At 38.0% G+C, this 24323-nt stretch overlaps 1 protein-coding gene across 9 annotated transcripts in view; it reads left to right on the top strand.

The window, feature by feature from the left end:
- Positions 1-24323, top strand: part of ZNF529 (zinc finger protein 529) — a 53753-nt gene that overhangs the window by 11343 nt on the left and 18087 nt on the right. The window contains exons 2-4 of one of the 9 annotated variants that reach the window (XM_034638329.1): positions 7579-8649; positions 9807-9866; positions 18135-18181. The exons of 1 other annotated variant lie outside the window; for it this stretch is intronic. Coding sequence is in view for 1 of the 8 variants with exons in the window: in XM_034638328.1 (XP_034494219.1) it covers positions 8592-8649 (58 nt within the window). In the remaining 7 variants the exon portion in view is untranslated. Of the gene's footprint in view, positions 1-7578; positions 8650-8694; positions 8991-9783; positions 9867-18134; positions 18182-24323 lie in introns of those variants that run through there. 7 more of the 9 variants (XM_034638331.1, XM_034638332.1, XM_019801429.2 and 4 more) reach the window with 7 other exon arrangements.

The raw sequence follows: 24323 nt of genomic DNA, 5'->3' as shown, positions 1-24323 counted from the left end.
GTTCCAGTGAACACACCAGAGCTCCGTTTCAGTGTGGTGGCGTGTGTTACCGGCTCATGGTCTCAGTCTGGTCTCTCACGGTTGCTGGTCTGTGAGTCCGCCTGTTCCCCTGTGCCGGTGGCTACCGTTTCCCGGCGCCCGAACGTGGCGGCTCCCTCCCCCTTCCATTCATCTTCCGATATCTGTGTGCGGCTTCACGGTTCGCCGCTTCGTACCTCAATATTCATCGCTGGAGATGTTCATTTGTAGAGATCGAGATGTACCTTCCTGCGTCTCAGGCTGATTCCGTGGATGTTCAGGATGGTCTTGAACCCTGTTTATTGAACAGAGCAATTTTATCCAGTTTCCATTTGGCACAAGCTTGTGTGCTAAGGCTGAAACAGCTTCGGTCAGGTTTCAGCTTAAGAGTCAGGTCTAGGAGGGAGGTTGGGTCGCTCAGTCAGTTAAGCATCTGCCTTCAGCTCAGGTCATGATCCCAGGGTCCTGGGATCAAGTTTTGCATTGGGCTTCTTGCTCAGCAGGGAGCCAGATTCTCCCTCTCCCTGCTGCTCCCTCTGCTTGTGCTCTCTCTCTCACAAATAAATGAGTAAATTTTTTTTTTTTTTAAGAGTCAGGTCTAGGCAATTAGAATGTATGAATTCAGGATTCAAAAAAAAAAAAAGCCATTGGTTTTTCTTTGGCAGCAGAAAAGCATAGACTGCTTGTTTTGTCAATCATAGAGTCTAAATTGACCCACTCAAAAATATGCACATTAACTGAAATGTCCATCAGATGATGAATGGATAAATAAAATGTTGTATATCCATACAATGGAATATTATTCAGCCATTAAAAAAGAGTGATTCATTCTGCAACATAGATGAACCTTGAAAAATCATACTCAGTGAATGAAGCCAGACACAAAGGCCACATACTATATGATTTCATTTGTATGAAGTATTCAAAATAGGTAAAACCACAGAGACAGAAAACAATTAGTAGTTGTAAAGGGCTGGGGAGAGGGAAGAATGGGGAGTGACTGCTAATGGTTATAGTGCTTCTTTTGGGGATGGTGAAAATGTTCTGGAATTAGTGGTAATGATTGCACAACTTCGTGAATATACTAAAAACTACTGATTGTACACTTAAACAGGTATATTCTATGGTTACATGAATTTTACCTCAGTTTAAAAAAATAGACTAAAAAATATGCTGGAAGAGTATCACCCTCTAATAGTCAGGCATTTCATTTCCACAGAGCATTTATTAACAAGATGACTGCTTTCTAAAACCACAAAAGTGTATTTCCAGCTGGTTAGAAACACTATTAATGCAAGTAATATGCAGGGCTTTTGGGTTTAGTAGAAACTTTAAAGGTCATTAAAGAATTCACTGTTGAGAAACCACATGGATGTAAATAATGTAGGAAGAGCTTTAGTGAATTTAGAGAATTCATATTGGTGGTCTCACGAATTTATGGAATGTGGGAAAGCCTTCACTTGTGGAAGATATTTTTAAGTATATCAGAAAAGGTTTCCTGATGAGACATGGGACACTCTATGAAATAGATAGAAATTTGGGTAATGGTAAGATTTTATTCACACATTAATGAAAATCAGAACATATATGTTAAGAAAACATATAAGAAATGTATTAAGGCTTTTATAACAACATTCTTTTCTCAAAATCAGAGAATTTTTAATGTATTGAACTAATAACATTAATGACTTTCATTCATTCCTCTTCTTGTTGAATATTAGGATATTCTTATCAGAGAAAAATTCTGTAAATTTGAAAATCACTTTCATCATGGTAATAAATCATAAGCTATTTCACATTATTCATGTTACTTTCATCTTATACTTAAATTCATGCTAGAAAATAGCTGTTAATGTAATAAATGTGAGAATGGAAATCCTTCTCACTCATATATATGAATATATTTTTCCTATTCTTCAAGATTTAATTTGAAAATTTTTTACTATTACAAAATTTTTTCACTTTATATTTGTCCTCCTCTTTTATGTAAGTAGAATTTTCTCTAAGGCATGTATATAAGGTAGCCATAAATCTGGAAACATGTGAATATACACAGTAAATGGTTTATTGATATTACAATAAAATATATATTTGATGACATTACATATATTTAATGTGTTATGTTTCATTACCAATATATAGTTCCAGGTGCTGTACAAAACTGTAGTATACAGGGTGCCTGGGTGGCTCAGTTATTAAGCGTCTGCCTTCAGCTCAGGGCATGACCCCAGAGTCCTGGGATCCAGCCCCACATCAGGCTCCTCTGCTGGGAGCCTGCTTCTCCCTCTCCCCCTCCCCCTGCTTGTGTTCCCTCTCTCGCTGGCTGTCTCTCTCTCTGTCAAATAAATAAATAAAATTCTTAAAAAAAAAAACTGTAGTATAACTTAGTATTTCCATCAATTCCTTCATGTACATCTGTGGCGTTTGTTACATTGTCATGGATGATTTATGTATCTGATTTTCACTGAGCAAACCTGCACCTTTAGCATATCACAAAAGTAAAAGATGCAGTTCAGTTTCCAAAAATTATCTCTATTTTTTTTTTCCTTATTGCCATTCTTTACACAGAAGTAGAGTTATCTAGTCATAGGGAATAGATACATTCAACTGAATCTATCTGTATCATTCTGCTGCTGGTTAAGGCCGTGATTTCATCTGGTGGTAGAGATTCTCTTCCAAGCTTACTTGGAATCATGATTCCCTTTAGTTCTTTGAATGTATTTATAATGGTTTCTTTGAAGTCTTCGTGTTAAACCTGGCATCTGGTTGCTCTCATAGGCAGATTCTTTTTCTTTTTGCCAATGTATGGATCACACTCTGCAGTTTCTTTGCATGTCTTATAAATTTTCTTTTGGCAAATAGACATTTGTTAACAATTTTATTTATTTATTTGAGAGAGAGAGCACAAGCAGGCGGAGGGGGAGGCGCAGAGGGAGAAGCAGACACCACACAAAGCAGGGAGCCCAACTCAGGGCTCAGTCCTGGGACCCTGGGATCATGACCTGAGCCAAAGGCAGTTGCCTAACTGACTGAGCCACCCAGGTACCCCACAAATAGATATTTTAGATAATATATTGTTATTTCTGCATTAACCAGTGTAGGAAAATGTCAGAAGAGAATGATGTTCTCAAGAATAGATGGAAGTAGGGCCTGAACTGTTCCATGGCTACAAAGACCAATTAAGGGGTATAAATGAACCAAAACCAAACCAAACCAAACCAAAAAACAAAGAGATTTTTAAAAAAGTAAAAAGGATATAAAGTTTGATTCTGGGAAACTAATGTTTGGTTTCATGGTTTAAAACTTGCTAAAAAAAACCAACAGCATTCATTTGGGCTTTATAAGAGAGTCTGTGGTATGTTGCATCACTTTTCTTTCTAACCTCAACATGGAAATTAGAGGGAGGTATAGGCAAGCTGGGAATATAGAAGGGCTGATCTATTGCAGCTCCAGACACTGTCACCCTTAGCTGGTGGGAAGGAGAGACAGGGAAGGGGAATTGGTTTTAAATGTTTGGTCTTATGTCTACTCTGCACCTCTCATTATTTTACTGTATTTTAGGGCTTTTTAATATAAAATTTGTATATACTGTATACATAGATGTGAAAAATATCAACTGACCTTAAGTACCCCTCGATATGCTCTAGACCTAGGCAAACATTAATTTACTTTGTCAATATATTTGCCTTCTCTGGACATCTTATATAGATGGAATTATACAACATGTGTTCCTTTGTGACTAGCTTCTTTTATTTACCATAAAGTTTTGAAGGTTCATGTTGTATATAGCACATATCAGTATTCATTTCTTTTTATTGTATTGATATGCCACATTTTGTTTATCCCTTCAATAGTTGATGGACATTTGGGTTGTTTCTAGTTTGGGGCTATTATGAATAATACTACCATGAACATTCATGTACAAGGTTTTTATTGAGTGTATGCTCTTAATTCTATTGGATGTATATGGAGGAGTGGAATTGGTGGGTCTATTTTCAGAGGAGCTGTTATGAATAATGCTGCTGTGAACACATGTGCATGTTTTGTGTGGACATATATTTTCATTTCTCTTGAGTGTATACATGGGAGTAGAATTGTGGATCTATGTTTAACCATTTGAGGAACTGCTAGATTATTTTCCACAGTAACTCACCATTTTATTTCTGTCCAGCAGCATATGAGTTTTGCTTTCCCCATGTCCTTGCCAATACTCATTATCTTTATTTTTGATTATAGCCATCCTGGTGGGTGTGTAGTATTTCATTATTATTTTGCTTTGCATTTCCCTGTTGGCTGAAGGAAGTCATAGGATATACCTTTATACCTTTATGCATAAAGAAAGTAAACAGGATTCCCTTAACATAAAATCTTATAAATAGTTATGGTTTTCAGTAAAACATTGATGACAGTTTAAACATTATTACCAGGGTACAAAATAGTGAAATATATAACTAATTAGATTTACAGATATAGACGGTAAGGGAAAGGAGAATGAGGCCGATATTCATTTATTCTCAATTCAACACCTTATTATATCAGGTTCTTTAAAATAAATTTTATGACAAAAAATGGTATTAATTCCTCTGCAGCTCCACAGGGAGAGGAAGGACATTTCCTTCATATTTTTCTAAGATATTTTTTACTACTGTTCATTAGGTGGGTCTGCATCCTTAGGCTAACATGTTTACTTGTTTGCATTGTGAGACAAAACAGGACTGAAAAGCTGAAAATATAAGAAAATGGAAAATGCAGAAGGTAATTTTTTAAAGACACAATATAATGTAGAGCATATAATGTTCTACAGTCAGGATGAGATTTCATGTTCCATCCTGCACAATCCTGTCTTTGCCTGATTTCTCACTGTTACATCTTCTGCCCCATGATGAATGTCTAAGCCACCTAAATAATGTGGCATGTAAATCAAGAAACCATATGTACTCATACTCACAAGATGTAAGGGTAAATGTAAGCTGTTGCTTACAGATCCATAGTTACTGACATATTTGGGAACTGAGCTGTGTGTATCATTAGTCACGATCCAGGCTCTCATTACCTCCTAGCCCACCAAAACTCAACCTCCCATGTTGCCACTGCTGAAGAATAAAGGAAAGAGGGCATATCAATGTGATTTAAAGTAGTTATCAATTAACAGGAATTCACAGTAATCTCTTTTCGTGTGCATAGTGCCTTATGGTATACAATTTTCCAGCTTTTCAGTTTCATGACATACAGGTAGAAAAACACCAATTTACTGAATAACTACAGGCACTTTATATTCTTTATAAATACCCCTTCACTTACAGAGAATAGGCAGAACAGCAGCACATCTATCTTCACTTTTTATAGGAAGAGAATGAGTCTCAGTGATATTAAAGGATATATACAACTAAAAATGGTGCAGGTGGGGACTGGAATCTAGATCCGTTTGACCCCAGAACTCATGAACATTAACCTATAACTGACTCTCTCCACATGAGTTTGGATCTGGGAATACCTGCTGGTCAGGAGGCAGCCCATTTCTACACCAAATTATACAAAAACTTTACACTCATCCTTTAGCCCCCATAAATCTCTAAATTGGGAGTAATGGGAGGGCAGGGAGTGGAAAGTGATAAGCCTGAATTTTTAACCAATTCTCTTTTCTTTTCTGCACTCACCATTTAGGTTTATTTTCACAAATACACAGACTGAGAAAAGCAATGACACTGCACTTTAGCCTCAAGAACTGACCTATTACCCTGCTGAGGCTTCATATTCCAAGAGCTGTTGCCCAAGCCTTCTTTTAGCTCTGTATCTCCCTAGTTTCTTTTTATTCAAGCCTATACTTGGTTCTTCTGTAACACTTTGAAATCTACTGGATCTATCAAGTTTTCTTTATTCTTCTTTTTCCTCTCCTGGATTAAACATTATTCTATCACTTTTAGAGCTTACCCTTATATTTTTATTTATTTTATTTTATTTTATTTTATTTTATTTTATTTTTTTAAAGATTTTATTTATTTATTCGGCAGAGATAGAGACAGCCAGCGAGAGAGGGAACACAAGCAGGGGGAGTGGGAGAGGAAGAAGCAGGCTCATAGCGGAGGAGCCTGATGTGGGGCTCGCCCATAACGCCGGGATCACGCCCTGAGCCGAAGGCAGACGCTCAACCGCTGTGCCACCCAGGCGCCCCTACTCTTATATTTTTAACTTGTATCTTTGATTCATAATTAGTTGGTATCTCAAGAAACACCTTAGAATGCTTTGAGTACTGGAGTGCCTGGGTGGCACAGTTGGTTAAGCATCCAACTCTTGGTTTGGGCTCAGGTTGTGATCTTGGGATCCTGGGAACTGGCCTCATTGGCCTCTGCTTGGGACTCTTTCTCCCTCTCCCTCTGCCCCTCCCCGCTGTGCTCTCCCTCTCTCTCAAATAAATAAATAAAATCTCAAAAAAGAGAAAGAATGCTTTAAGTAAGTACATTCTTTCTATTGTTATCTCGTGATTTTAATCTAATTTTTGAAATACCATTAAAATTAATTATTACTTAGTATATGCTTAGACTTCCCAACATATTTACCAATTTTATCTCATTCTCTTTTTCCAGGTTTAATTTACTTCTTGCTAACATACATCCTTTAGAAATTCTCCAGTGAGTCTATGAAAGAAAAAAGTAGATAGTATTGAATTTATGTCCAAAGGAAGGCTTAAGATACCATTTCTTTTACTGAGATTCAAGACCTACTCTGTTCCTAGGCACTTGTCATCATGGACATATCCTTTGACCAATATCTCTCCATTTCTCCCACCCTCCTAACCCCTTGGCAATTACTATTCTACGCTCTATTTCAATGAGTTTGGTTTTTTAGATTTCACATGTAAGGGAGATCATACAATATTTGTCTTTCTCTGACTTATTTCACTTAGCATATGCGCTCAAGTTCCATCCATGTTGTCACAAATGGTATGATGTACTTCATTTTAAAGGCTGAATAATATTCCATTGCATATATATACACATTTTCTTCATTCAGTCATCCATCAGTGGACACTTAGGCTGTTTCCATGTCTGGGCTATTGTGAAAAATGCTACAGTGAGTATGGGACTGCAGATATTTCTTCGATATCCTGTTTTCATTTACTTTGGGTATCTCTATACTGCTATTTTACTTGATTAAAACAGTCATAATTCTGCAAGCAGAATCAAAATGACACATACTTAACTAGACACAGCGTTTCTCAATTATTCATGAATATCATTTACATAGTGATCTAATTTCACGGTAACTGTGGAATACACAAAATCATGATAAATAAGTTTGTACAGACACGTTCAGTTTCCTAGATCTCATCCACTTCACAAAACCATAATCCCATGTACCTTACATGACATTCATTAACTCCAGTAAGCCCATCTCATGATTCCATACAAGAATACCAAATCAATTTTGGAAGCCACTGACTCCATAGTCACACTGAGCCTCAAACCCAAGTCACTAACGACTAATCATTCTGCAAGGTTTATCAACTTCTTAGAAAGTTAAATATAAACTGACCTATTACCCAGCATTTTCTTCTTCTAGGTATTTCCAAAGGAGAAATGGAAACATGCCAGCTTTATTGATAATATATAAAACCTGGAAATAAATAAAATGTTCACCAAGAGAAAAAAATGAATAAATTGTGGTATATTCACACAACTGAATGCTATCCATAAATAAAAAGAATGAACTACACATTAATAAACCTTACAAAACCAGGATGTGCAAAGGAGACATATGTAATTGCAGAACTGACAAAACTAAATTACGGCGACGTATCTCACAACTATGACTGTCTCTGTTGTGAGACCGACTGAAAAAGGACACCAGAGAACTTCCCGGCAGTAACGATATAAAACCCGCACCAGGGCAGGTATACACATACTGAGCGTCTGCTGTGTGCCAGATGCCATTCTGGGTGCTGGGGCTTTCTCAAGAGGTAAACTGACAACAAAACTCGTCACTCTGGTTCACAACCACGGATCTGGGGTCCCGCACATATAGGCCTGCGTGTAGAGAAACCTCGACAGGCACCGGCTTCCAGTTCTCGCCTCAGCCATTTCCACCCAAACCGCGGTACCCGCTTCAGCCCTTCTTGGCCCGACCGTCCTCAGCACGGATTCCCGATTCTCTCCCTGGTCCTCCTCGATCAGGTTCCTGATTCCCTCTTTTCACCTCAACGCTCCGGGTCTGGGGATTCCGGTTCTCACCGGGTCCTCCCGGACACAGGTTTTTCCAGTCTTCCTCCTGGCCCCGCCTCCAGGCTTCCGCTTCCCTTTTCTTTCCTTCCCCCGCCCAGGTTTCCAATTACTTCCTGGGCTGGGGCTCTAGTTCAACCCAGGATCCCTCGCTCCCAAAACGCCGGCTCTTCGGCGTCTGAAGAACCGCCAGCGTCAACCCTCCTCCGCCCAGGAGGAGCGACCCGCTCACCCTGAAACCCCCAGGAGTCTCCGGGGCGTGGCGTGGACTTTGCGACCTTTGCCCTCCCCGCGGCGCTCGAAAACCTGGACATTTTCAGTGGTGGACTACGTTTCCCACAGGCCCCAGGGCTACGAATGAACGTCGACTTTTGGTTCCCCTTCCGGTATCGTCGTGGTTATTGGGTTATGCCTGGTGAGTTGAGGTGACCCAGGTAGGGTTGCGGGAGGGGCTCGCGGTGCGGAGGCCCTAAGCTCCGGGGGCGCGGGGTGGGGCAGGTGCAGCCAGGGGGCTCGTCCCAGCGTTTGCTTGAACCCCGGACGACGTTGGTTTCCGGTGCTATTGTCTGTGAAGAGTTCATTGTGGGGTATTAGTGCACGCGCGTGCTTGCGTGTGAGTGAGAGTGTGTGACGGGCCCTGGAGTGCCCAGACTGGTATACGATTGAGCTTGTGGGACTATCAGTATATAGTCAACGGTGATGTGAGTATCTCATACTGTGACGGAGTGATCCTGTGACAGCTCTGTTGTACTGACTGTAAGTTTGAACGAAGTCGGTGTGAGTTTTTGTTTTCCCCGGTAAACCTGTAGGAGTTTGAAGTTTGTTTGTTTTTCAATGAGCTTATGAAAGTGAGTAAATTTTTTTACATATAAATATAAATGCGTATGTATATATACATACATATATAGGTATATATATGTATGTATATATACATACGTGTATATACATATATATACATATATATCACCTTGTGCCCAGTAGTAGCCGGGTGCTTAACACAGAGGGGACATTGGTGAAGTGAGCGTTGCCCACCCAGGATCCACTCTAAGTTCCATGGTTCCTTGGAACGTGTTTCACTTGATTCTCCTCTATTCTTACACCCTAGGGCCAGTTTGATATAGCTGTAGAGAAAAAGACATCAGGGGGGAAGTCATGGATTTCACACCTAGAATGAAAGTACCAAACAGGAAAGTACATCCTAAGTCTTGGGATGAGAATTTAGGCTTGCGCTTGATTTCAAGACAGATTTCTGGAAAGACATGAGGGGAGGGGCACAGGGTAAAAGATTTCTTCCTGGGCGAACCTCTTTTGGATACACTCTGGAGGGCATTTACATGTTCCAGAACCACACCTGTTCCCCCTAGAAACTGCTGTAAACTTGGTTAGATTCCAGCGCTGGTTATTGGTGATGCTGACCTTTTTCTCTAATACTGGTAAAAGTCAGCAGTATCCTAGTTCTTCTTACTTCCACCTGGATGTATTTGTGATGGGTAATGACTTATGTCTGATGGTGGACAGTGTGTTCTTATTTAGCCTGTCCAAGAGTCTCAGGAGTTTCTTGTGGTCCTGTAGTTCTGCAGGAGAAGCCCCCTGAAGTGGAGGAGAGCTTTGCCACTTAAAGGCCCATTCAAGGTCAGTTCATGTTTACTTTTTATTCTGTCATGTATATTTGTTTTACAGAACATTATATATTTGCTGCCATTCTAAATTGTAAGACCTAATTGTGAGGTGTCCATTTACCTGGTCTCAGGATGCCCCTTCCCAATTAGTAACAGGACCATAGGGATGGGTCCCCTTCTCTTCCAGTGCCTTTCCAAATACCCTTTTCCTTCCCAGTTCATATTCACATTGCTGTTGGTAATTATTCAGTTTCCCCATGTGCTCTTTTCTTTCCAAAGGATGGTACAGAAATAGAACTAGTTGAATTCTTCAAGGATAAACTAAGGACTTACTTTAGAATGTGTTTTGTCCAGGAAGAGACTGGTGGTTTGGTAGGATAAAACACCAGATACATTTGATTTTATTCATAGACTGGATTTTCAAACAAAGCAAGGTAGGAAGTGGTTTGATTGATTTCAGTCAGTAAGACATTTTAGGAGTAGGAATATGATTGGAGTGTTGTGAAGAGAGGTCTGTGTGAACAAGGGCAAGGAGTGTTTCCTCGGAGTCCACGAGGCAATTTGAATGGTGACAGCTAAGTCTTGAGATTTGGCAGTATAACTCTCTTTCAGACCACATAGTCGTATAGGTTGTGAGAGGCAGCATGATATAATGGTATTTGAGTCTGAAGCAGCACCCTCTGATGGAAATACGCAAGCCAGTAGTGTAATTTAAAAATTTCTTTTGCACACATTTTAGAAAGTTAAAAGAAACAGTTGCAATTAAGTTGGATAATACAACTTATTTTAACCAATATATCTAAAATATCATTTCAACATGTAATAATATAAATAAATTGAAATATTTTAAATTCCTATCTTCATACTAAGTTTTCAAGACCTGATACATATTTTACTGTTATAGCACTTCTCAGTTTGAATGCTAAATTTTCAGTGGTTATGGTGAAATATAGTTATACCAAAACAATAAAGTTTTGTTTAACTGGAAAACATTTTATATTGCTTTTGTATTTGAATTAAAAATTAAAATAAAATTGAAAACTCAGTTCCTGGTTCACTCTAGCCACATTTCAAGGAGGTCAGTAGTTATTAATATTTGTTTTATAATTTTACGTTGTTAAATGTAGATAATGATCATATTAATGCCTTACAGTTTTTATAAGGGTAGAAACATTAATCTGGGCACAGCTGAGAGCACTTAGTAACAGCCTTGCACTTAACAAGTCCTCAAGAAACAAAAATGTTGTTATGTGAAGATTATAAGTATTCACCATAAATTTTCTATAAATCAAGAACAATGAAAATACAAAATTAATTTTGATGAGCATTTAAAAGGAATCTTTGAAAATCAGATTTGCTAAGGTCCTAAATAGAACTTCTTAACCTAGGGATGCCTGGGTGGCTCAGTTGGTTAAGGGAACGCCTTTGGCTCAGGTCATGATCCCAGGCAGTGTGGGGCTCCCTGCTTAGCGGGGAGTCTGCTTCCCCCTCTCCCTCTGCCTCTCCCCCAGCTCCTATTTGCTCTCTCTCTCAAAAAAAAAAAAAAAAAAAAAAAAGAACTTCTNTCAAAAAAAAAAAAAAAAAAAAAAAAGAACTTCTTAACCTAATGCAAATTGACTCCATTTTCATTCTCTCAGGGGACCACAAATCTCTTGAAATTCTATTCCAGATTATTCTATATGATGCCTAACATTTATTTATTTATTTATTTTTTGGGTTTGTTTTGTTTGCAGAATATCTTTAATTTCATGAGGTTACATGAGACATATAATAGGGGCGCCTGGGTGGCACAGCGGTTGAGCGTCTGCCTTCGGCTCAGGGCGTGATCCCGGCGTTATGGGATCGAGCCCCACATCAGGCTCTTCCGCTATGAGCCTGCTTCTTCCTCTCCCACTCCCCCTGCTTGTGTTCCCTCTCTCGCTGGCTGTCTCTATCTCTGTCGAATAAATAAATAAAAAAATCTTTAAAAAAAGAAACATATAATAAAGTTTAAAAACTAAGTTAATCACATTACATAAATGTGATGTAATACCATATAGGTAAGAGAAACTTTGTAGCCTTAAAAAGAAAAAGAACTGATATTAATATTATACAATATATTTATATAGGAAAAATACTCCAAATTGTTAATATTGTGTATGAATCGATTTTACTAAGATTGCATTTGTAAGCAATCTTGTAAGAATGTATCTAAAATAATACTCATTGATGATGTACTGTATGGTGACTAACATAATATAATTTAAAAAAATTATTGAATAATAAAGGAATGAAGGCATGTATAATAAGCACATACTCTGTACGAAACATGTTTCTGCCTTATTTACACACGTTTTCTTAGTCTTTTAAACAAAATTCAGGAAAATTGAACCAAAATTCAAGTAAATTTGAAGATCTATTTGGCTTTATTTTCTGATTCACGGATCAGGCAGCATCCCATCTAACAAATAGTGGGGAGTTCCACTGAGCTAAACAAAAGGAAGGTTTTAAAAGGCAGAGAGAGTGTTAAAAAAAATTTATTAGCAAGGAATGCATTGTTTAAGCAGGGTTGCCCTCCTGAAGGGAGCTAAGTTTCCTAGTATTGACCAGAAAATTCCATGTTGACTGGTTAAGGTTATATTCCTTGGGGATTGAAACTGCTGTTAGGTTAGGTATTAATAATGTCTTGGTTTATTGACTTGGGGCCTTAACCTAAGTGATGCTATTTTGGGTCTGTGTTTTTTTTTTTAACAATTCCCCTCCTTTGATCAGTTTAACTGAGAGATCAAAATTTAAAGCATCGGCACGACTCAGCTCCTGCTCTTAAGTTCTTGCAGCTTTTGTTGATTCTTTGTGCGGCGTTCACAGGTCCTGACTTTTGGCTTTATCTCCGTAATATTCACAGGTTACAACTTCAGGTTCACAGTTTTTAAGTCAGTCATCCTCTTTTTTTCCTTTCTGACATTCCAGTCTTAGATCATTTGATTAGTGGTTAGCAGTTGCAAACGTGCACTTAATGCTTCTGAGAGAATATAAAGCATCAGGGAGATTATTATGATGATTATAAGCAGGATCATTTTCAATGATTGGGATGTATGTTGAAGCCATGGTCCCCAAGACCCAAACAAATTAAACTCAAATGAGTCAAAGACTCCTGTGGAAGGCATCATCTTTTTAAGTCAAGTGGCTTTTTTGGTGATTTTTACATAATTGATTTTCTACTTCCCCAGGAGTGTTAATCCAGGCGCAGCAGGTGTACATAGTACTATACCTCCTTGCTCAGCTGAGAGATAATTAAGGGTTTTGCTGTTATCAAGAAAAATTTTGTCCAGGGCAACCCTTTCAGGTCCCTTCCCTCTTTGGGAGCTTTGTACTGTCACTTTGCTGTGGCTCAATAAACTTTGCTTTGCTGCCCCCGCCCCCCACCAAAAGAACAACTTTGTCCGGGAGTCTAAAGGCCTTTGTTGGGCAGTTAATTGCTTTAGCAGATTCTGCAAAAATTTCAAGAACTAAGAAGTTAGTTTCATTTACACTGATCCCTAGCCACTAAGGAGAGGGACCTGCCAAAACAGGTGACTTGAATCATGAATGCCTCCTTGTAGATCCTTTATAACTTGATGATGTAAGTTCACATGTCAACCAATGAGATGTCTTACTTTGCTTATGAAAAGTTAGGGACACAGATTTTTCTCCTCACCTGAAATAAAAGACTCTAAATACCAGAGGTTACCGCCCACTCCTTACTAATGGCCTGAGAGATGAAGATGAGGGATGTTATCCTTCTAGGCCAATGCCAAAGGAAAGAAAAGGAACAGAAGGAGAAAGGGTTTCATGTGTAGTTAAAGTACGAAGTATTGACCCCTAATCTTGGGTGAAAGCAGTCTGGCTTCATGTCAGCTACTTCTCTTCCTTGTCAATTTGATTTACAAATCTCCAGCATCTGTATGAGATCAGGTATCTCGAGGAACCTTCTTTAGTTGTGTGAGGTGTACCCAAAGCTCAATACCTTCCAGTTTTGCAGCAGTGTCAGTGGTCAGGAGTACTTGGTAAGAAAGGCCCTCTTTACAACTGGCTCAAGGGCTGTCTTTTTCTGATGATTGTTGCAGAATACCCAATTACCAGGCTCTATACTGACCAACCACACCCTTTGAACTGGGATACAGGAAGGCTTCCTTACCTATTGATGATAAGCTTGAGCATAAGACATTAGAAACTTAGAGTAGCTGGCCATACTAGCATGAGACAATAAAGAATCAGCAGAAGGTTATATATGATAGAATTTCAAGAAGTTTGTAAGGCCTTTGTTAAGGCTCATATGATTTGTCCAATGAAGTGGGTGCCTAAATCACTGCAGATCGTGGAACGTATACTCCAAGTGGAATACACACTTGTTAATAATATTTTTCTTTGCCACTTTGAAGCCTCGTGATGTGTGATGGCTTTCAGAGAAAGCATATGTACAATAACAATCCATACTGAGTGGCAGCTGAATGAAGTTTAATTGCAGGTGTTCAAAGGGCCCAGAGGGAGGGGATCTGAGACCTCTGGGGACAGGAATAGTTTTTCCAGGATTATGGACCTGGCAGACCAGGCATTGACAGACTCTTTTTGCAGTTTTACAGATGTCTCTCCCACCAATGTCTTACTCATAACAAGTCATCCTAAATGCACTATGGTAGGTAAAGGAAAGCGAAAGACAAAATACAGGTTTGTCAAGGAGTGGGGAAAAACCAAGCAGTTGTTTTGGGTTTCCCATACCACTAACTGCTCCTTTAATTTACAGCCATTGTTTACCCATCTTGATTTCTTCGATTTAGGAGGAAACTGTTGCTGTGTTACAAGTACATCAGGATGGCAAAAGTATGGCATTTTTGCAAAAGCAGAATTGATTTTATCCACAGGTGTCACAATCTTTATGATTGTGTTGCTGCTATCTTTGATGAAAGCCAGCTTGATCACACATTAAAACTTCTTTCCAAAAAGATTCTTTCCCACAAATCTTCTACCACTTTGTTTTTTACATTTGGATTTTGCCTTATGTTTTCCCTCTTTAAATAACCAAGCTCACTCTAGGACAAAATTACTGTCTTTTCCTTAACAAAAATGTATTTCCATTCCTCATGCTTTTTCTTAGCAAAAACACACATCTTACTTTCTTTGCATATAGAGTTGTTTCCCTTATTCTTTCCAGTAGTCTTAATTACATTTATTAGCATTCTTAGCTCTTAGAAACCTTAATTTCTAGTGAAAATCAAGTATTAAGCAAATGTGAACTGTCTGGTATAGTAGCAATCTTTAGATTTGCAAATTTATGAACATACTACATAAATTCTAGAGGCATATGCCTTTTAAAATTTTCCAGTATAGCATTAACACATCCATATATCTTTTAGTTTCCCTGTAATAAGAAGCCGAAAGTAGATAAATCTAGGTTCAATGATTAATGTTTTAGTATTTTATCTTTAGAAATGATCTAGATATTTAATGAATTTAACTTCACTCATCATTTAACCTAAGCAAAATTTTAATTTTTAGATTACCAGAAAGATTTGGGAAAACTAAGTAGACATTCATATTGTTCAAAACTGCATTTACAGTTTATCTTGCTTACATCTGTTTAATTCACTTGTTCTTAACTATTATGTTTAGATTACCTACAAAAACTTTATTAAACATTAGACAAAGCCACTGTCTCAAGCTATTATTAAGTTTTTTATTTTACTTCCAGTATAGTTTCAGATGTACAATATAGTGATTCAGCAACTTGTGCGTTGCTCAGTGCTCATCATGGTAAGTTGTCTTTAATCCCCATCACCTATTTCACCCATCCCCCTAACCACCTCCCCTCTGGTAACCTTCAGTTTGTCCTCTATAGTAAAGAGTCTGTTTCTTGGTTTGTCTCTTAATCTTTTTTTTTTTTTTAATTCCTTTGCTCATTTGTTTTGTTTCTTAAATTCCACATATGAGTGAAATCATATAGTATTTATCTTTCTCTGACTTATTTCTTTACCCATTCATCTATTGATGAACACGTGGGTTGCTTCCATAATTTGGCTATTGTATTGTTTACTGTTGGAGTAAACATTGGGGTGCATGGATCTCTTTGAATTAGTGTTTTTATATTTTGGGGGTAAATACCCCATACTGCGATCACTGGATTGTAGGGTACTTCTAGTTTTAACTTTTTGAGGAAATCCATATGGTTTTCCACAGTGGCTGCACCAGTCTGTACTCCCACCAACAGTACAAGAGGGAGGTTTCCCTTTTCTCCACATCCTCACCAACAGTTACTATGTTTTTGATTTTAGCTATTCTGACCAGTGTGAGTTGATATCCCATTGTAATTGATTTGATTTACATTTCCCTGATCAGTGATGTTGAGTATCCTTCATGTGTCGTCTGTTGGCCATCTGTAAGTCTTGGAGAAATGTCTTTTCATGTCTTCTGCTCTTTTTTAATTGGATTATCTGTTTTTTGGGTGTTGAGTTGTATAAGTTCTTTATATATTTGGGATACTAACCTTTTATTGGTATGTCATTTGCAAATATCTTCTCCCACTCAGTTGCCTTTTAGTTTTGTTGATTGTTTCCTTCGCTGTGCAGAAGCTTTTTATTTTGATGGAGTTTATGTTTCAGGAGACATATCTAGAAAAATGTTGCTACAGCAAATGTCAGAGAAATTACTGCCTGTGCTTTTTTCTGGGATTTTTATGGTTTCAGGTATCACATTTAGGTCTTTAATAGATTTTGAGTTTATTTTTTGTATGGTGAAAGAAAGTAAGAAAGTTTCATTCTTTTGCATGTTGCGGTCCAGTTTTCCCAGCACCATTTGTTGAAGAGACTGTCTTTGTCTCATTGGATATTCTTTTTTCTTTTGTTGAAGATTAATTAATCATATAGTTGTGGGCTTATTTCTGGGCTTTCTTCTGTTTCATTGATCATTGTCTGTCTTTAAGCCAGACCATACTGTTTTGAATACTATAGCTTTATAATGTAATTTGAAGTCTGGAATTGTGATACCTCTAGTTTGTTCTTTTTCAAGATTACTTTGGCTATTTGGGGTCTTTTGTGCTTCTATTAAAATTTTAGGATTGTTTGTTCTAGTTCTGTGAGAAATGCTTTTGGTATTTTGATAGGGATTGCATTAAATCTGTAAATTCCTTTGGGTAGTATAGACATTTTAATAGTAATTGTTCTTGGGGCGCCTGGGTGGCACAGCGGTTAAGCATCTGCCTTCGGCCCAGGGTGTGATCCCGGCGTTATGGGATCGAGCCCCACATCAGGCTCCTCCGTTATGAGCCTGCTTCTTCCTCTCCCACTCCCCCTGCTTGTGTTCCCTCTCTCGCTGGCTGTCTCTGTCTCTGTCGAATAAATAAAATCTTAAAAAAAAAAAAAGAGTAATTGTTCTTCCATCATGAGCATGGAATGTCTTTGCATTTCTTTGTGTCACCTTCAGTATCTTTTATCAATGTTTTATACTCTTCAGAGTACAGGTATTTCACCTCTATAGCTAAGTTTATTCCTAGTATTTTTCTTCTTTTCATTGCAGTTGTAAATAGGATTAATTTTTAAATTTCTCCTTCTGCTGCTTCATTATTAGTGTATAGAAATGCAGATTTCTGGCCATTGATTTTGTTTCCTGCAACTTCACCGAATTCATTTATCAGTTCTAGTAGTTTTTTTGTTGGAGTCTTTAGGGTTTTCTATATGTGGTATCATGTCATCTGCAAATAGTGAAACTTTTAATCTTTTCCTTACTGATTTGGATGCTTTTTATTTTTTGTGTGTGTCTGATTGCTGTGGCTAAGACTTCAGTACTGTGTTGAATAAAAGTAGTGAGAGTGGACATCCCTATCTTGTTCCTGATCTTAGAAAAGCTTTCAGTTTTCCCCCATTGAGTGTGATGTTAGCTGTTGGTTTTTCATGGCCTTTATTATGTTAAAAATTTTTCCTAAACCTAATTTGTTGAAGGTTTTTTTTTTTTTTTTAAGATTTTATTTATTTATTCGACAGAGATAGAGACAGCCAGCGAGAGAGGGAATACAAGCAGGGGGAGTGGGAGAGGAAGAAGCAGGCTCACAGTGGAGGAGCCCGACGTGGGGCTCGATCCCACAACGCCGGGATCACGCCCTGAGCCGAAGGCAGACGCTTAACCGCTGTGCCACCCAGGCGCCCCGAAGGTTTTTTATCATGAATGGATATTGTACTTTGTCACCTGCTTTTTCTGCATCTATTGAAATGATCATGTATGGTTTTTATTCTTTCTCTTATTGATGTGATGTGTCACACTGATTGATTTGCAGATATTAAACCACCTTTGCAGCCCAGGAATAAATCCCACTTCATCATGGTGAGTTATTTTTAATGTATTGTTGGATTTGGTTTCTTAATATTTTGTTAATGATTTTTGCATGTATGTTCATCAGAGATAATTGGCCTGTAGTCCTCTTTTTTTGTGGTGTCTTTATCTGGTTTTGGTATCAGGGTAATACTGGCTTCATAGAATGAATTTGGATGTTTTCCTTCCTTGTCCGTGTTTTGGAATAGTTTGAGAAGAGTGAATATTAACTCTTTCTTAAATGTTTGGTAGAATTCACTATGAAGCCATCTGGTTCTGGACTTTTGTTTGTTGGTAGTTTTTTCATTCCTCATTCAATTTCATTGCTAGTAATTGGTTTATTCAAATTTTCTATTTCTTCCTGCTTCAGTTTTGGTAGGTTATATGTTCCTAGGAATTTATCCATTTCTTGTCCATTGTCCAATTTGTTGGCATATAATTTTTCATAATATTCTGTTACAGTTGTTTGTATTTCAGTGCTGTTGATTGTTATTTCTCTTTCATTTGTGATTTTATTTTATTACTTTTTTTTTTTTTTTGGATGATTTTTAGAGGTTTATCAATTTTGTTGATCTTTTCAAAGAACCAGCTCCTGGTTTCACTAATCTGTTCTTTTGTTTTTGTTTTTTATTTTAGTTTTGATATCACTCATTTCTGCCCTATCTTCATTTCTTCATTATTTCTTCTGTGGGTTTTGGATTTTGTTTGTTCTTTTTCTAGCTCCTTTATATGTAAGGTTAGGCTATTATTTGGGATTTTCTTACTTCTCAAGGTAGGCTTGTATTGCCTTAAACTTCCTGCTTAAAACTGCTTTTCCTGCATCCCCAAAATTTTGGACCATTGTATTTTCATTTTCATTTGTTCCCATATAATTCTGACGTCTTTGATTTCTTACTCGATCCATTCATTGTTCAGTAGCAAGTTATTTAGCCTCTGTGTATTTGTGCTCTTTCCTGATTTTTTTTCTTGTGGTTGATTTCTAGTTTCATAGTTTTGTGGTCAGAAAAAATGCATGGTATGACTTCAGTCATCTTGAATTTGTTGAGACGTGTTTTGTGTGATTTATTCTGGAGAATGTTCTATGTGCACTTGAAAATAATTTGTATTCTGGTGTTTCAGGGTGGAATGTGCTGCATATATCTGTTAAAACCATTCAGTACCCAATGCATCATTTAAAGCCATGTTTCCTTTTTGATTTTCTGTTTGGATGACCTGTCCATTGACATAAGTGGGGTGTTAAAGTACCCTGTTATTACTGTATAACTATCAATTAGTTCCTTTATGTTTGTTTTTAACTGTTTTATGTATTTGGGTGCTCACATGTTGGGTGCATAAATATTTACAATTGTTATATCCTCTTGTTGAATGGTTCTCATTATTATTATTACTATTATTTATTTTNTTTTTTAAAGATTTTATTTATTTATTTGACAGAGATAGAGACAGCCAGCGAGAGAGGGAACACAAGCAGGGGGAGTGGGAGAGGAAGAAGCAGGCTCACAGTGGAGGAGCCTGATGTGGGGCTCGATCCCATAACGCCGGGATCACGCCCTGAGCCGAAGGCAGACGCTTAACCGCTGTGCCACCCAGGCGCCCCGGTTCTCATTATTATTATATAGTGTCCTTCTTTATCTCTTTATCTCTTTGTTTTAAAGTCTGTGTTGTCTGATATAAGTATTTCTACCTTGGCTTTCTGTTGACATCCATTTACATGATAAATATTTCTCCATCCCCTCACTTTGTCTGCAGGTGACTTTAGGTCTGAAATGAGTCTTATAGGCAGCCTATAGATGGGCCTTGTTTTTTTTTATCCATTCCATTACCCTGTGTCTTTTGATTGGAGCATTTACTCCATTTACATTCAAAGTAGTTACTAATAGATATGTATTTGTTGCTATTTTGTTATTGTTTTGTGACTGTTTTTGTAGTTTTTCTCTGATCCTTCTCTTGCTCTCTTTCATGGTTTGCTAGCTTTCTTTAATGATATACTTAGGTTCCTCTCTCTTTATTCTTTGCATATCTATTACTGGTTGTTGATTTGTTATCATTTGGTTTGCATATAACATCTTCTATAAAGAGCAGTCTGTATAAAGTTGATGGTCACTTAAGTTTGAATCTATTCTTTACTCCTCTCCCCCACCCGCCTCCCACTTTTTACGTATATGATGTAGTGTTTTACATTATTTTTATTTTGTGAATCCCTTGACTGATTTTTACAGATATACTTATTTTTACTGCTTTTGTATTTCGTGCTTTTCATACTCTTTCTTATGGTCTTTCCTTGCCACTCAGAGATTCCTTTAATATTTCTTGCAGGGCTGGTTTGGTGGTCATGAACTTCTTTTTGTTTGTCTGAGAAACTCTTTATCTCTCCTCCTATTCTGAATGCTACCCTTGCTAGGTAGAGTATTCTTGGCTGCAGACCTTTTTCCCTTTCTGCGCTTTGAATATTATCACCCCACTCTCTTCTGGCCTGGAGTGTTTCTGCTGAAAAATCCACTGATAGCCTTATGGGGTTTCCCTTGTATGTAACTGTCATCTTTTCTCTTGCTGCTTTTGTTTTACTTTATTTTGTTTTATTATTATTTTTTAATTTCTTATTGTTAATGTAGTCACCATACAATACATTCTTAGTTTTTGATGTAGTGTTCCACGATTCGTTGTTTGCATATAACACCCAGTGCTCCATGCAATATGTGCCCTTCTTAATACCCATCACCAGCCTATCCCACTCCCCCACCCCCTCCCCTCTGAAGCCCTCAGCTTGTTTCCCAGAGTCCATAGTCTCTTGTGGTTCATTACCCCTTCTGTTTACCCCCCCTTCATTCTTCCCTTCCTTCTCCTACCAATCTCTCTGCTATTTCTTATTTTCCATAAATGAGTGAAACCATATGATAATTGTCTTTCTCTGCTTAACTCATTTCACTTAGCATAATCTCCTCCAGTCCCATCCACGTTGCTGCAAGTGTTGGGTAATCGTTCTTTCTGATGGCTGAGTAATATTCCATTGTATATATGGACCACATCTTCTTTATCCATTCATTTGTTGACGGGCATATCGGCTCCTTCCACAGTCTGGCCATTGTGGACATTACTGCTATGAACATTGGGGTGCATATGGCCCTTCTCTTCATTACGTCCATATCTTTGGGGTAAATACCCAGTAGTGCAATTGCTGGGTCATAGGGTAGCTCTATTTTTAACTATTTGAGGGACCTCCACACTGTTTTCAAAGTGGCTGTACCAACTTGCATTCCCACCAACTGTGTAAGAGGGTTCGCCTTTCTCCACATCCTCTCCAACATTTGTTTCCTGCCTTGTCAATTTTGCCATTCTGACTGGCATAAGATGGTATCTCCAGGTGGTTTTGATTTGAATTTCCCTGATGGCTAATGATTTTGAACATTTTTTCAAGTGTCTATTAGCCATTTGTATGTCTTCATTGGAAAAGTGTCTGTTCATATCTTCTGCCCATTTTATGATTTGTTTATTTGTTTCTCGTGTATTGAGTTTGAGAAGTTCTTTGTAGATCTTGGATACCAGTCCTTTATCTGTGGTGTCCTTTGCAAATATATTCTCCCATTCCGTGGGCTGTCTCTTAGTTTTTTTGACTGTTTCCTTGGCTGTGCAGAAGCTCTTTATCCTGATAAAGTCCCATAAGTTCATTTTATCTTTTGTTTCTCTTGCCTTTGGAGATGTGTCATGAAAGAAGTTGCTGTGGCTGATGTCAAAGAGGTTAGACTATGTTCTCTTCTATGATTTTGATGGATTACTGTCTCATATCGAGGTCTTTCATCCATTTGGAGTTTATCTTTGTGTATGGTGTGAGAGAGTGGTCAAGTTTCATTCTTTTGCATGTAGCTGTCCAATTTTCCCAGCACCATTTATTGAAGAGACTGTCTTTTTTCCACCGGATGTTTTTTCCTGCTTTATCAAAGATTAGTTGCCCAAAGAGCCGAGGGTCCATTTCTGGGTTCTCTATTCTGTTCCATTGGTCGATGTGTCTGTTTTTGTGCCAGTACCATGCTGTCTTTGTGATCACAGCTTTGTAGTACAGCTCGAAATCCGGCATTGTGATNTTCAGTTTTCCCAGCACCATTTATTGAAGAGAGTGTCTTTTTTCCACTGGATGTTTTTTCCTGCTTTGTCAAAGATTACTTGCCCATAGAGCTGAGGATCCATTTCTGGAGTCTCTGTTCTGTTCCATTGGTCTATGTGTCTGTTTTTGTGCCAGTACCATGCTGTCTTTGTGATCACAGCTTTGTAGTACAGCTCGAAATCCGGCATTGTGATGCCCCCAGCTTTGTTTTTCCTTTTCAACAGTTCCTTGGAGATTCGGGGCCTTTTCTGGTTCCATACAAATTTAAGGACTATTTGTTCCAGTTCTTTGAAAAATGTCCTCGGTATTTTGATCGGGATAGCATTGAAAGTGTAGATTGCTCTGGGTAGTATGGACATTTTAACTATGTTAATTCTTCCAATCCATGAGCATGGAATATTTTTCCATCTTTTTATGTCTTCCTCAATATCTTTCAAAAGTGATCTATAGTTTCTAGCATATAGGTCCTTTACGTCTCTGGTTAAGTTAATTCCAAGGTAACGCATGGTTTTTGGTGTTATTGTAAATGGGATGGATTCCCTAATTTCTCTTTCTTCAGTCTCGTTATTCGTGTATAGAAATGCNTGCAACGTGATGCCCCCTAGCTTTGTTTTTCCTTTTCAACATTTCCTTCGAGAGTCGGGGCCTTTTCTGGTTCCACACAAATTTAAGGGCTGTTTGTTCCAGTTCTTTGAAAAATGTCCTCGGTATTTTGATCGGGATAGCATTGAAAGTGTAGATTGCTCTGNAATCCGGATAGCATTGAAAGTGTAGATTGCTCTGGGTTAGCATGGACATTTTAACTATGTTAATTCTTCCAATCCATGAGCATGGAATATTCTTCCATCTTTTTATGTTTCCTCAATATCTTTCAAAAGTGATCTATAGTTTCTAGGATATAGGTCCTTTACGTCTCTGGTTAAGTTAATTCCAAGGTAACGTATGGTTTTTGGTGTTATTGTAAATGGGATGGATTCCCTAATTTCTCTTTCTTCAGTCTCGTTATTCGTGTATAGAAATGCAACTGATTTCTGGGCATTGATTTTGTATCCTGCCACCTTACTGAATTGTTCTATAACTTCTAATAGTTTGGGGATGGATTCTTTTGGGTTTTCAATATAGAGTATCATGTCATCTGCAAAGAGAGACAGTTTGACTTCTTCTTTGTTGATTTTAATACCTCTTATCCCTTTTTGTTTGATTGCTGTTGCAAGGACTTCTAGTACTATGTTGAATAATAATGGCAAGAGTGGGCATCCTTGTCGTGTTCCTGATCTTAAGGGAAAGGCTTCCAGCTTTTCCCCATTGAGAATAATGCTTGCAGTAGGCTTTTCATAGATGGCTTTTATGAGATTGAGAAATGTACCCTCTATTCCTACACTCTGAAGGGTTTTAATCAGGAAAGGATGCTGTATTTTGTCAAATGCTTTTTCTGCATCAATTGAGAGGATCATATGGTTCTTGAGTCTTTTCTTGTTGATATGATGTATCACATTGATTGATTTGCGAGTGTTGAACCATGCTTGCATCCCAGGTATGAATCCCACTTGGTCATGATGGATAATCCTTTTAATGTACTGTTGGATTCTATTAGCAAGGATCTTGTTGAGGATTTTGGCNTCAGCTTTTCCCCATAGAGAATGATACTCGCTGTAGGCCTTTCATAGGTGGTTTTTATGAAATTGAGGAATGTACCCTCTATCCCTACACTCTGAAGGGTTTTAATCAGGAAAGGATGCTGTATTTTGTCAAATGCTTTTTCTGCATCAATTGAGAGGATCATGTGGTTCTTGACTCTTTTCTTGTTGATATGATCTATCCCACTGATCGATTTGTGTATGTTGAACCACCCTTGCATCCCAGGGGTGAATCCCACTTGATCATGATGGGTAATCCTTTTAATGTACTGTTGGATCCTATTAGCTAGGATCTTGTTGAGAATTTTGGCGTCCATATTCATTAGGGAAATCGGTCTGTAATTCTCCTTTTTGAGGGGGTCTTTGCCTGGTTTGGGGATCAAGGTAATATTAGCCTCATAGAATGAGTTTGGTAGCT

This window comes from Ailuropoda melanoleuca, chromosome 12 (genome assembly GCF_002007445.2).
Source record: "Ailuropoda melanoleuca isolate Jingjing chromosome 12, ASM200744v2, whole genome shotgun sequence".
In the NCBI taxonomy this organism is placed as follows: Eukaryota; Metazoa; Chordata; class Mammalia; order Carnivora; family Ursidae; genus Ailuropoda; species Ailuropoda melanoleuca.
Note: the sequence above shows the minus strand (reverse complement) of the source record. Positions and strands in the feature narration are given on the sequence as shown.